We start from the raw sequence: 12,896 nt of genomic DNA, 5'->3' as shown, positions 1-12,896 counted from the left end.
GGTTCAAACCAGTTTGGCTCGGTTTTTTCAAATTTTTTTGGTTTAGCTTCGGTTCAGTTTTTTCGGTTTCAAGCTTATAAAACCAAACCGAACCGGTCATTTTTTTTTAAAATTTTAATCAGTTTTAATCGGTTTTTTTTCACGACCGTGATAACCTCATAAAAAGCAAATAAAAAACACAGTATAAAGATCAGTTTCCAATAAACTCAACATTGAATGTTGAAGCTAAGAAAAAAAAATCAACTATAAAAGGATCCAAGAAAATGACCCGAGACAATCCGGATTAATCTACCAGACTCGTGATCCGGGTCATAAGACCAGAATAATCCAATAAAAAACAAATTGCAACAAATTATGAAGATCAATTCTCAATCAATTCAATGTTGATGAATAATTTTTTTTAAAATGACAAAAAAAATAACTCGAGTCAACCAGGATTAACCCATTAAATTTATGATCTAAATAATAAGACGAAGATAACTTCATCAAAAGTCACGAAATGTTAATTTCTAATAAATTTAATATTAAAAAATAAAATGAAAATTAAGAAAAAAATTAAAAAATTAAATAAAAATATCATTTTAATAAATAGCAGTTTACAAGAAAAGGTACAATAAATTCCCGCTTCCTTTAAGAATTTTTATTTATTATTGTTAATAAAACAAATGGGCTTAACTGTTTCGCTTGGTTTGGAGTGGTTTTTATACTCTAATGGGCCAAGCCTTCAATGGAACCTAGCAGCATGAAATCTCACGCAGGTGAAAATTGGGGATGGCTATAAGACAGGAGTGAACTCCACAGCACATTGTTATTACGATAAATATTATTTTTTCATGTGTTTTTTATTTTAAAATTTATTAAAATAATATATTTTTATTTTAAAATTTAATTTTTACATCAAAATAATCCCAAATAAATTTAAAAAATTTAGATTTTTTTAAAAGTACAGCGTCAACGCATGAATAAATACATTATAATGCTTTTTGACCGATGAACAAGGTAAACGTGATTATATTTGAGGTTTATAGAACCACGACATTCTTACCGAGTCAATGTTTATTTTTTCTCAGCCACTTTTCACTTTCAACTTGGAGCGTAAGGTTTCACACAAGACGATCGCACGATGGATTGGGTGGGAAATGACACAATACAATATCAATTGGATATTCAGGTCTTGTTTGTTTTATGTTTTAAAAGTATTTTAAATTAATATTTTTTGATATTTTTAAATTATTTTAATGCATTAATATCAAAAATAATTTTTAAAAATAAAAAAATATTATTTAATATATTTTTAAATTAAAAACACCTTAAAAAATAAATAAATTTGCGTTGAGGGTGCCTTACCGTCTAGAAAAATGACGTGGAAGATGATGCGAAGAAAGAGATCTCACTAGTCAAAGAGACGGGCATTAGGAAAGCCTTGTCAATTTTGTTCACTTTAAAAAATATATCCAGATGCCAATTGTGCATACCACTACTATTATTATTAATTAACACTATCAATTAAAAATTAACATCAACATTTACATTGACAAAAAAATAAAAATAAAATAAAAAAGGCGATGTTTATAAAACATATTTTATTGCAATGGTCTTTTTTAATTGACAATTTAATTTCATGACTTGTTATAATTTATTTTTTTACGTGTTTACTTTAATATTTAATGATTTGAGTTTTTTTAATTAGTTTTTTTAATTAATTATTTAATATTGGGTTGATTATGAACTAGGCTTTATGATTTGTTTTACTTTATTTTTTATGATATTATCTTGATCTCTTGACATGAATCATAGGTTTTTTGGGATAAATCAGGTATACTTTAGTCGTTTTATTGTGTTGTTTTTTAGGTTGATTTTTTTTTAATTTTATTCTTCAACAATGGACTGATTGAGAATCGAGCTTCATAATTTCTTTCAATTTGCTTATAGGATTATCTTAATCTCATGACATGCGTTTCGAGTTTGGCAGATAAACTTGGTCTTTTATTTAATTTATTTTTTACAGGATTATCTCGATATTATAATATAAGTTATGAGTTTGATAAATTAACCATGTTGACTTGGGTTGTTTGATAGTTTCAAATCAAACCCTGCATAATTTTTCTACTAAAAAAAAATACTAGCAATGACTAAATATTTTTTTTTACATTAAAAATGTAATCTAACCTGTAACGCATCACAAGAAAACCATCTAATTCACTTCTATTTAATTTTTAACCTAATTTGTGTCACACGATAAGTAACAGTCCATAGCATCTAGCAGCCCAATAATTACTTGCTTTAAACGCATGCACCTAAACAGAAATACAGGCACCCTAATCCATGGGATTCATGAGAGACAGCTCGCCTCTTTTTTCTTTTCTCTTTTTTGTCTTTTTATCTGTAGCTGTCACCAAAAATCATTCGGGATTTCTAACCCGCATAACATGGTTTTCAGATCCAACCTGGTTCAAGGTTTGGATTTTGAATTTTAACTAGATTATCGGGTTATTCTGGTTATTTTTTTTTAAATCAAAACGATGTCATTTTAGTAAAAAAAATCAACGGGTTGCAACCGAGTTTTTGACTGAGTCACCGAGTCAACCGGGTCACACCAGATTTTTCCTTCTTTTATTTTTTTTTCAACCCGGTCTAGTTTCAATCCCAAGTCAGCTGGATCCGAGTCACCACCAGGCCAGGTCGGTTTCAAAACTATGCCGCAGAGATTCAAACATATGCCCTTAAGAAGTTCAGAAAATAAGAGGAAAAAAACAATAAAAGTCACAGGAAATGTTCATACACCTAGTAACTAAACACACCTAATTCCTTATGAATTGGAACAATTTGTTTTTACCACCCGAATCAGTCCGCAGGGAAGGATTAAAATTGGAGCAATAATTAAATAAAATCTAATGGCAGGATAAAATAAAAATCAGAGTCCTCGGTTTTGGACAAGTAGGGCCCAATCCATCCGACAGTGGAGAGTAACGAGACAAACGGCGTTTTGAATCTTCTGCGAAACGCCTCAAATCAACAGGTGACTGGTGACTTTCCTTTTAGCTTTGAATTTTCAAACTGGGCGTTCTCTTCTGCTTCTCCGGTCAAACCCTACGCGCCCCCTTGTCTCATCTTATCTTCGTTTTAAATTTGAAGCACAGTTCCTTCCCCCCGCCCTTGCCCATCACCGCCCACCCTTTACTCGCACGTGTGAAGAAGTTTAACTTAATTCCCGGTGACTTGTTTACGTGCTGTTTTGGCTGAGTTAATCATGTTTTTATAATTTTTTTGTTTTATTTTTTTTATTTTGATACGTTAATTTAAAAAATAAAATTTTAAATTTTAAAAATATTATTTTAATATATTTTTAAAATTATTTAAAAAAAACAACTAATATCACACTCTAAATACCCTAAAATCTAAGATTTTGTTTTTCAAATTCCCCTAGAGATTTTAGTTTTACAATCAATTTTATTTATGTAATTTTTATGGACAATTGAATAATAATCTATTAAAAATAGGAAATGATTTAATTAATAGAACATCAAATTTTCTCATGGAGGATAGAAAAGAAAAGAAAATAAAATAAAATAAAAGAATTTATATACAAATATTTTACTGACACAAAGAAGAGATACAGATTGAAATTGGTGCTTCTATGATTTGGAATCTTAGAATTCAATATGATGGTATATTTATGGATCATCAATTCAAGTTATTTGGGTTATGGATTATTTAGATTTTTAATCGAGAAAAGAAAAATTATATATTATAATGATATTCAGGTTAGGTTGGGGTCCCATTTTAAATTTCGTAAGAGAAAGGGACGACATTGAAACAAAATAAAATACCAGGGGCGCTTAAAGGGCCCCCGGTTATTGAAAGCGCTTAACTCCGTGGAATTCACGCGCTAACATCATGTGTTAGATTTGCACATCAACCCTCTAATTTATATTCAAGGCACCGTCCACGCTTCTTCCCTTTATAAACCCATTCCTCCCCTTCTCCATTTCTCCCTTCTTCCTGTCTCAATAATTATTGCTCTGTTTCTCTCTCTAGATACTCGCTTATCTGGTCATGGCTTCAACGACGACGACGACGACGTCGTATTGGTGTTACAGATGCTCACGCTTCGTCACCGTTTCACCTCACAACGAAGACGAAGAACACAGCCACACAAGCAACATCACGTGTCCTCACTGCGACGGTGGGTTCGTCGAAGAGATCCAATCCAACTCCACCTCTGATATCCGTCAAAACCGTAGCCGGGTTTCCAACCTTACCCGAAACCGCCGCAACGCCGGCGACCGGTCTTCGTTTAACCCAGTGGTCGTCCTCCGCGGAACCACCCCTGCCGCCGCTGCTGAAGACAACGAAGATGGAAGCGCCTACGAGTTCTACTATGACGATGGAATCGGTACGGGTCTCCGACCCGTACCGGAGATGATGTCTGAGTTTTTAATGGGTTCAGGTTTTGACCGTTTACTAGACCAGTTATCACAGATAGAGATAAACAGTTTAGGCCGGTCGGTTCCTAACCCGCCGGCATCGAAAGTCGTGATTGAATCAATGCCGAGTGTAGAAATAAACGAAACGCATGTGATTTCGGAGACGTACTGTGCAGTGTGTAAAGAGGCGTTCGAGATAGGAAACGAAGCTCGTGAGATGCCTTGTAAGCATATTTATCATTCTGATTGCATTTTTCCTTGGCTTGCGATGCGAAACTCTTGTCCCGTTTGCAGGCACGAGTTGCCTGTGGAGAATTCCAGAGAGGAGGAGGTGGAAGGGGAGCTTGTGGGGCTAACTGTATGGAGGTTGCCTGGTGGTGGGTTTGCTGTTGGGAGGTTTAGTGGGGGAAGGAGAGGTGGAGAGAGAGAATTTCCGGGTGTTTTTACGGAGATGGATGGTGGTGGGAATGGTGGGCTTAACGGGAGCAGTTGGCCGTCTCGTGATTGGGATTCTTGGGTGACTAGGAGGAGTAGAAGAAGAGAGAGTACTAGTGGTACTGGGGGTTTTAGGAGAGTTTTTCGTGGTATGGCTTCGTTTTTAAGGAGGATTAGGCCTAATTCGTCGTCAAGAATGCGTGATGGATCTGAAGAACCTTGATCGATTGATAGAAGTTATTCAAGTCGCGTGACAAGGAGGAGAAGAGGATTGGATGTGGAAGTTGAGGAAGGCGCTTGTATGCGGTGATATCACTTGATTGCTTCTTCTTATCCTTCACATAAATGTATCTGTCTACTTGGCACTTAAAACAGGTTAAGAATTAATTTTTTTTTTTCATTTACTGAAAGAGAGCAGAGATTTCTTATCTCTTCATATTGAAAAATTCTTTGTATTTGCAGCAAAAGGATAAATTATTCAGTTTTGTTGTTTCTGAAATTTAGAAGATAGTTGAACTGAAGGTGTAGGTGTTAATCCGCAATGTAGTAGAAGAGCGAAAGGCCTTAGTCTTAAAGCATTTCCTTGTTATCTACTGCAATCAATTAAATTTTAACCTTGGCATTCATTCTATTAAGTTCTTGTCTTTGTTTTCTTACTGCTCTTCTCATGCAAATCACACTGTTGTTGAGTGCTTGCTGTATATCTAGCTGGGATTGGTGACTGAATTTTGCTCAGTTGTCATTTGAATCCGATCCTGCCTCGCGGCACAAAAATATTATTGTTCTACCAAGAAGAGCTTAAAAGCAGCATGAGATCGGATCAGTCATATTTGCTGGTCAAATTAATTATGGCACTACTAGTTTAATGCTTTCATGGGGCATTTCTGATCCATTTTTTATTTGTAAAATGACGAGTGTCTGGAATTTCTGGCCAGATTGGTTAAAAAAGCACCAGCTTTTGCTTGCATGTGCTTACATTTTCGGCTTTCTTTTGCCTTTTGTTCAACTTCACAGTGTCGTGAGTGGTCTCAATTTGGAGCTTTGAGCAATGATGATGAAGTTAAATCCAAGTATTACATTGATGAGGTTGTAAATCCTTGAAGGATGTATGTAACTTTGCACGAATAAGGATAGCAGTTGGTAGTGGTTTTTTTTTCAAATAATTCTTTATACTAAAATTTATATCAATGATTTTTTTTATTTTTTAAAAATTATTTTTAATATCAGTATATACAAATCAAAATATATAAATCATATTAAATTTTAATAAACTTTTTTTTTTAAAAAAAACACGGTGCAACATGTTAATATGGTGAGCTGGTTGAAGCTGAGGATAATAGCTTTGCCTGAAACAACAACGATGATGCTAAATAGAGTGCAGAAAGTGGAAGAGGAGATTTATATATTAGCGGTTTGCTACTGAGATAACTTCTATTTTTTATCCTCCCATATAGAAAAAAAATATAATAACAATTATAATAATTATTATTGTTAAAAATAAATTTTAAAAAAATATTATTGTATAAACTTTAAAATTGACAAGTTTAATATTATTATTTGTATTCTAAATATTATAATTTTTATTGTAATTAAAAGTATTAATTAATTAACTCAGGTTGTCGACACCTGGCGCTAAAGCTGCCAAACCAGGAAGCTGGCCCGCCTACGCACGCCTGGCCATGGCCCCAGGCAGCAGACACCTGACGCAGAGTTTGCCTAGGCGCTAGGGTTGGTTGAGGCCCTAGCATGCAAACACCTAGCCCGGGGTCTGCCCAACCTTGGGCGCTAGGGGCAAACCCGCGTGCCTAGCTACAGCCTCGGGGCGAGCGGGTCTGCAGCCTAGCAAGCCTGGGATCTGCAAACTTGCGAGCCTAGAGTGTGCATACCCGCAAGGCAGGGTCTGCAGACCCGACTGCCGAGGTTTGTTCTCACAGCCCTTGGGTTTAGAGACCCGCCGAATGGATTGGCAGACCCTGCAAAGAAGAAAAATAAAAAAAATATAATAACAGTTATCATTATTATTATTGTTAATAAATTTTTCAAAAAAAATTATTACTATAGAAACTTTGGTCAGGCAAGTTTGATATTATTATTAATATGATAAATATCATTATTTATATTCTAAATATTATTATCATTATTGTAATTAAAAGTATTAATATTAAGAATAGAAGAAAATTGAAAAAAAATATAATAACAATTATCATTATTGTTATTATTAAAAAAAATTTTGAAAAAATATTATTGTATAAATTTTGATCAGATAAGTTTAATATTATTATTAATATGATAAAATATTATTATCTATCTTATAAATATTTTTATTACTATAATTAAAAGTATTAATATTAAAAGTATTGTTATTTTTATTATAAATATTATTATTTTTATTACAATTAAAAGTATTAAAGTTAAAAATAGTATTATTTGTGTTATAAATATTATTATTTTTACTATAATTAAAAGTATTAATATAAAAAATAGTATTATTAATATCATAATAATTGTTATTATTATTAAAAAACAATAATAGATTTGATTTGAAGGGTAGAATTATAAATTATTATTAGTATTATTATTGTTATTATTATTAGTAAATTGAAAAAAAAAAATTATTACCATTGAAGAAAAACCACATATTTTTTGAAAAATAATTAAAAAATATAAGAACTTTAACATACAAGAAAAATATTATTATTAATATTATAAATGGTTATATTGGGTCCACAATGGTGTAGAACCCACCGGGACAGGACCCAAAATAACATCGGGTTCAGCCGGGGCAGTACCCCAAATAGCCTCGGGTCTTGGCCAGGATAGGACTCATATAGCCTTAGGTCCTGCAGGCTCCATAACCCAAAATAGCCTTAGGTCCTGGCTAATGAGGACGCAAATAGCCTTGAGTTCGGCTGTGTGCAAGATCCAAATAGCCTTGGGTCCGTACCAGGTGCAAGACCGAAGATAGAGGATCCAAAATAGCGTTTAGTCTTTAGTGTACAGGAGCCGGGTGCAGGACCCAAATTGCCCTAGGTCCTGTCATGTGCAGGACCCAAGATAGCCTTGGTTCATGGGCGGTGTAGGACTCAAGATAGACTTGAGTTCTACCTTCTGTAGAACCCAGAATAGCTTTAGATCCTGTCGGCATTAAAACCTAATTTTTTTGTGAAAATAAAAGGTAAACCCGCGACGTGGCGCGGGTCACCTATCTCAATCCTAGATATACTCCTAGCTCACCATGGATGCCTAATGGGAGGAGGTAGGGGTACCATCTTCCATATGATCTCATGATAAACCTAGACTCCACTCAATCACTCAATATTTGTTTTTCACTAGAAAAAATATTCAAGTGACAAGAAAATTTTTTTGGTGATTAATAGATGAATATTGAAATCTCATGATACGATCTTTTTATTTATATTAAATTAAATATTATAGAGCGAGTATTTCATATTTGTATTTAATTCATTAATTTAATTTATTAAAAAATAATGTATCTTTAAAAAAAATTAAATTTAACAAAGAACGACAAATAAAAAGACATAAGATAACTCAAATAATTTTCAAAATCAAAGAAAAACTCTATAAAAAATAACGGAGTTCAATCTCTAATTAAATAAATATTGAATAATAAAACTAAAAGAACATGAATTTATAAAAAAGTGGGATCCAAGCAAGCCTGAGTGAAATTTCTAGACTTTGATGATCCTCTAAACTTGCAATCTATGAAATCTTAGATACAAGTTTAATTTTCAACTAATTTAATATTAAATTATAAAACATGAAAAAAATCAATTTGTTTTAAATCATCAAATTTGATTCCCACATAACATCCTTATTTACCTATTTTGATCCTGAATTTCCAAGAAGGCTACTTATTTAAAAACTCCTGCGTGCTAGGGTTGTAAAGGATAGGGAAACTGAGGTAGAATCACTTTATGACAGTTAGGTTGTTAACTATACATGTTGGAAGCTTGTTGCTGCTGAATAAATTTTTTTCATGTAAAAAAAATGATAGGTTAAAAAATTTTTAAGTCTCAAGTCATTAGTTAAATTAACAATTTAAATATTTACAAAAAAAAAACATTAAATAAACTAATAAAAAAACTAATAAAAATCCATACCCAAGTTTAATTGGATTATTAAACAACCAAATACTAACCTAACAGAAAGAAAACTAGAAAAAAAAAAGAGTCAAACTTCAAAAAAAAATCAGCATAAAAAAAAGGAGAATCAAGCAAATATAAGTGAACCTCCTAAATTTATTCTGATAAAAAAATTTGAAATTATTAAATTATAGATCTGAGTTCAATAAAAAAACTTAAACATCCTCCAATTTAACCTTAAAGGATAAAATTGTTGAAAAAACTATTAATAAAAAAAGCTTGCAAAAGAAAAGGAACAAAAAAAAAGAATGGGGCTAAAAAAATTATAGCAAACATAAAAAAACACAATTAAAAGAATTAAGATCAAACTTGAAAGATTAAAAAATTATAGGAGGTGAAATTAAAAATTATTTGTAATATAATATATTATTTATATATTAAAAAGTGGTAGGAGTGAAATGGAAAAAAATTTGTTGAGGGCTAACCTAAAAAAATTAAATGAAAAAATAACAAAAGAAAAGTTAAAAGAAAATGATAAAAAATAAGACAACATCAATCTAGGAAAAAGAAAAAAGACAGGGCAAACCTCTTAAACCTGATTTAATATCTAAAAGCCGCGTTCCGTAAAATTTTTTACCCATATTCAATGAAGAATCATAATTCTCAACCAATTTAATTTCAAATGATGTGATCGGTAGAAAATTATTAATAAAAAACCTGTAAAAGCAACAAAAAAAATAAAGATAAAATTTGATAGAATAAACTAAAGGAGGATGCAATTTAATGAAAAAAATAAAAAAATAATCTCAAATAAAATAAATATCAATTAAAAGAATAAGGATCAAATTTTAAATATAGAAAAATTATAAGTGATAAAATTGAAAACATGTGTAAAAACCAAGTAAACTTTGACAAACATCCTAAATATGGTCAAATCTTAAAAATTTCAAAACTTTTAAAGCCCTGAATCCAAGTCCAATCAATAAATTTATTATAAGTCAATTTAAAAATATAAACTTAAAAAACTTGTCAAGACAAAAAAAATAAAATAAAAAAAAGCCTCGAATAAACTCGGGTCAACAAATCAAACACACGACCTAGAATATGAAATTGAGATGACCCTATAAACAAGAAAGCGAAAAAAACACCGGCCAAAAATATAAAAAAATACATTAAAAAAGATGAAAGTCGACCTGAGCTAATTTTGAGATCTATTATCTGGGTCATGAAACTGAAGTGACCTTATTAAGGGCAAGCCTTAAAAAATAAAGAAGCAAAATTCTTATTTAAACAAACATTGAGGAATGTAAATGAGGAAAACAATTAATAAAAAAGCAATGAAAAACAAAAAAAAAAGAAATTAAAAGAATTAAAACTAAATTTGATATAAAAATAAAATAAAATAAAATATTTTAGTAAAATAAAATAAAATAAAATGCTCAAAATTAAAATTAGTTTTTGTGGTTTGAAAAAAATATATTCAAGAAAAAAAATTAAAATTCATGCTTTGTTTTAAACTCAAGTTTTTACTACAATGTAAGATGAACTCCATAAATATTTTCTATAACCAAATAATTTTTGAAATTATAGTTTAAGTAAAAGTATTTCCAACAGCTACAATTGTCCACAACAGGCATATCTAAATGTGAACGATAATCATTTTATATTTGTTTTTAAAGTTTATCGGTTAAAATTCTTTATTAAAGATTTATAAGATCATCATTTTTAGGATTTATATGATTAATTAAGGTATATGTAAACTGGTAACAGACATCTAGTTAATATATATATATATATATATATATATATATATTTTTTTTTTAAATGTAAGACGATCGTCATCCTTGAATTCAGTAATTAATATGGGCCAGCTGGATCTGCACCGCTAGCTAGAAACAATTTAGCCTGGGGTAAATAAATTAAAAAGAGGTTCTTGTCCCTTTCACCTACCAACCAAAGACAAGTTGCACCGATTTCCAGTCAAGCCACTGTAGTCTTTCCATTTTTAAAAGGAAACTGTTGAGACAATAAAGAGTAAAGAAAATGTCATTCGTGAGAATTTTCAAGGTGATTATGAAGTAACCAGGAACATTTCATTAATAGTTATTTTTAGATATAATTTAAAGAAAAAAATCCTTCATTTTTTTAAAGTATGTAGTATTTCTTTTTTAATTTAAGTTTTCTTTACTAATTGCCAATGGATAATAGAATAGCTAGGGAATGAGACTATGTTTTGTTACTGCTACGATACAAAAATAAATGAATAAATATATATATCTATTCGTTCTTCATGTTTTGAGAATATATATATTTATTTTAAAATTATTAAAAAATAATTTAATTTAAAAAGCTCAAGATTGTTAGATGAGATCTTAATATATAACTTATATTATTCTCTAACACACTCTTTTAAATGAAAATATTTTGAGCTTTAAACTTACATATATTAATACCACTTCGTGTTTAATTTTTATCAAATAAATAGAATGATGATATTCGAATTCATGATTACTTGGTCATCAAGATTTTGATATTATATTAAAAAACTAATTCAACCTAAAAATTTAAACTGTTAAGTAAGGTTATTAAAATATAATTTATATAATTTATATTATTATCCATCAATTATATCTGTTTTTATTTCTCACACAAAACAAGTTTTTGTCCCTTTTTTTTTTCCCGTACCAAACTCAACCTAAAGGCCCTGAAATGTGAAGATTTAATGTATTTACTAAATTGGATCACCAAGTCAAGTCTAGGACGACAAGTATTAGGTGGTAGACCGAGGAAGGTAGGCCCATGGGTCATCAAAGGAACACGACTAAGGCCATTTCTTTGGTGAAAAAACTTGTGGTGGTGGGACAGTTCTCCGACCAGCTGTCCGCCTCCTTAAGCTCGGGGTTCACATCACAAGCTCAAGAGTCAAGAGACATGTCATGGGCTCGGGGTCTCTATTCCCAGACCACCGATGATTTGTGCTGAAAGAGAGACCTCCGCTAGTACATGGACGACATCTGGCCTCGAGGGAGGTGGAGATTCTCGGGGAGCATTTTTCTTTCTTGGCTCTAAGGATTCGTTTGAAAAAATTGCTACTTTTTACTGTAGTTTTTGCTATGCTTGTTGCTGATAGTTGTTTTTGTCATAATTGTAAAAAAAACTATGTTTAGTAATTTTTTTTTGTTGAAATACTTTTACGTTGTAATATTTTAAAAAGTTCAAAAGATTTCTTCTCGAACTTCTCATTTTTTTTTGAATTTATAAATGGTTTTTAAAAATAAATTTTACAATTCTATCAAACCTCGTTTTCATTGGTTAAAATAAAATAAAAACCATAAAAGGTTAAGAAGAAAAACAAAAATCAACTATATTTTTAAAATTATTTTTTTAAAAAATATATAAAAGATATATATTTTTATATTTTTGATATTATTATATTAAAAAATAAAAAAATATTAATTTATATTTTATTAAAAATTCAAATTTTTTTAAAAATATGATGCAACCGAACTCCTAAATCATATCTTAAAGTATTTGGTATTATAGTATAATCTACTTTTACTTAAAAATATATTAAATAATTTTTAAAATTTTTTTTTGATATTAATACATCAAAGCTATAAAAATTATTAAATTTTTTTTAATTTAATATATATATTTTTATAAAATATACTTTTAAAATATACACTATTTTTTTAAAAAACAACCGGTGGCAAGTAGATTTGCATCTATTTTTCGATGAATGCGGTTGTTATCTTGGTACCAAAATACCCTTATCATTTATAAAATAAAAATAAAAATAATATATATATATATATAAACAAGAATTTACGTGGCATTATTTCGACGAAATCAAAATCGACGTGGCAGGCACTAGAGGTCTCCTGAGAATGGGACGAAGACAAAACACAACATCGACAACTACATTTCGGAC

At 30.4% G+C, this 12,896-nt stretch overlaps 1 protein-coding gene across 1 annotated transcript; it reads left to right on the top strand.

Moving 5' to 3' along the window:
* The first annotated feature begins 3,978 nt into the window (after window positions 1–3,978).
* LOC7468627 (E3 ubiquitin-protein ligase RDUF1) lies at window positions 3,979–5,497 on the top strand. Its single transcript, XM_002313385.4, has one exon. The coding sequence runs from the start codon at window positions 4,057–4,059 to the stop codon at window positions 5,083–5,085; it is 1,029 nt and encodes a 342-aa protein (XP_002313421.4). The 5' UTR covers window positions 3,979–4,056; the 3' UTR covers window positions 5,086–5,497.
* Window positions 5,498–12,896: the final 7,399 nt, after the last annotated feature.

Source organism: Populus trichocarpa, chromosome 9 (genome assembly GCF_000002775.5).
Source record: "Populus trichocarpa isolate Nisqually-1 chromosome 9, P.trichocarpa_v4.1, whole genome shotgun sequence".
NCBI lineage: Eukaryota > Viridiplantae > Streptophyta > Magnoliopsida > Malpighiales > Salicaceae > Populus > Populus trichocarpa.
The sequence above is the reverse complement of the archived record's forward strand: the minus strand, read 5'-3'. Positions and strand labels throughout refer to the sequence as shown.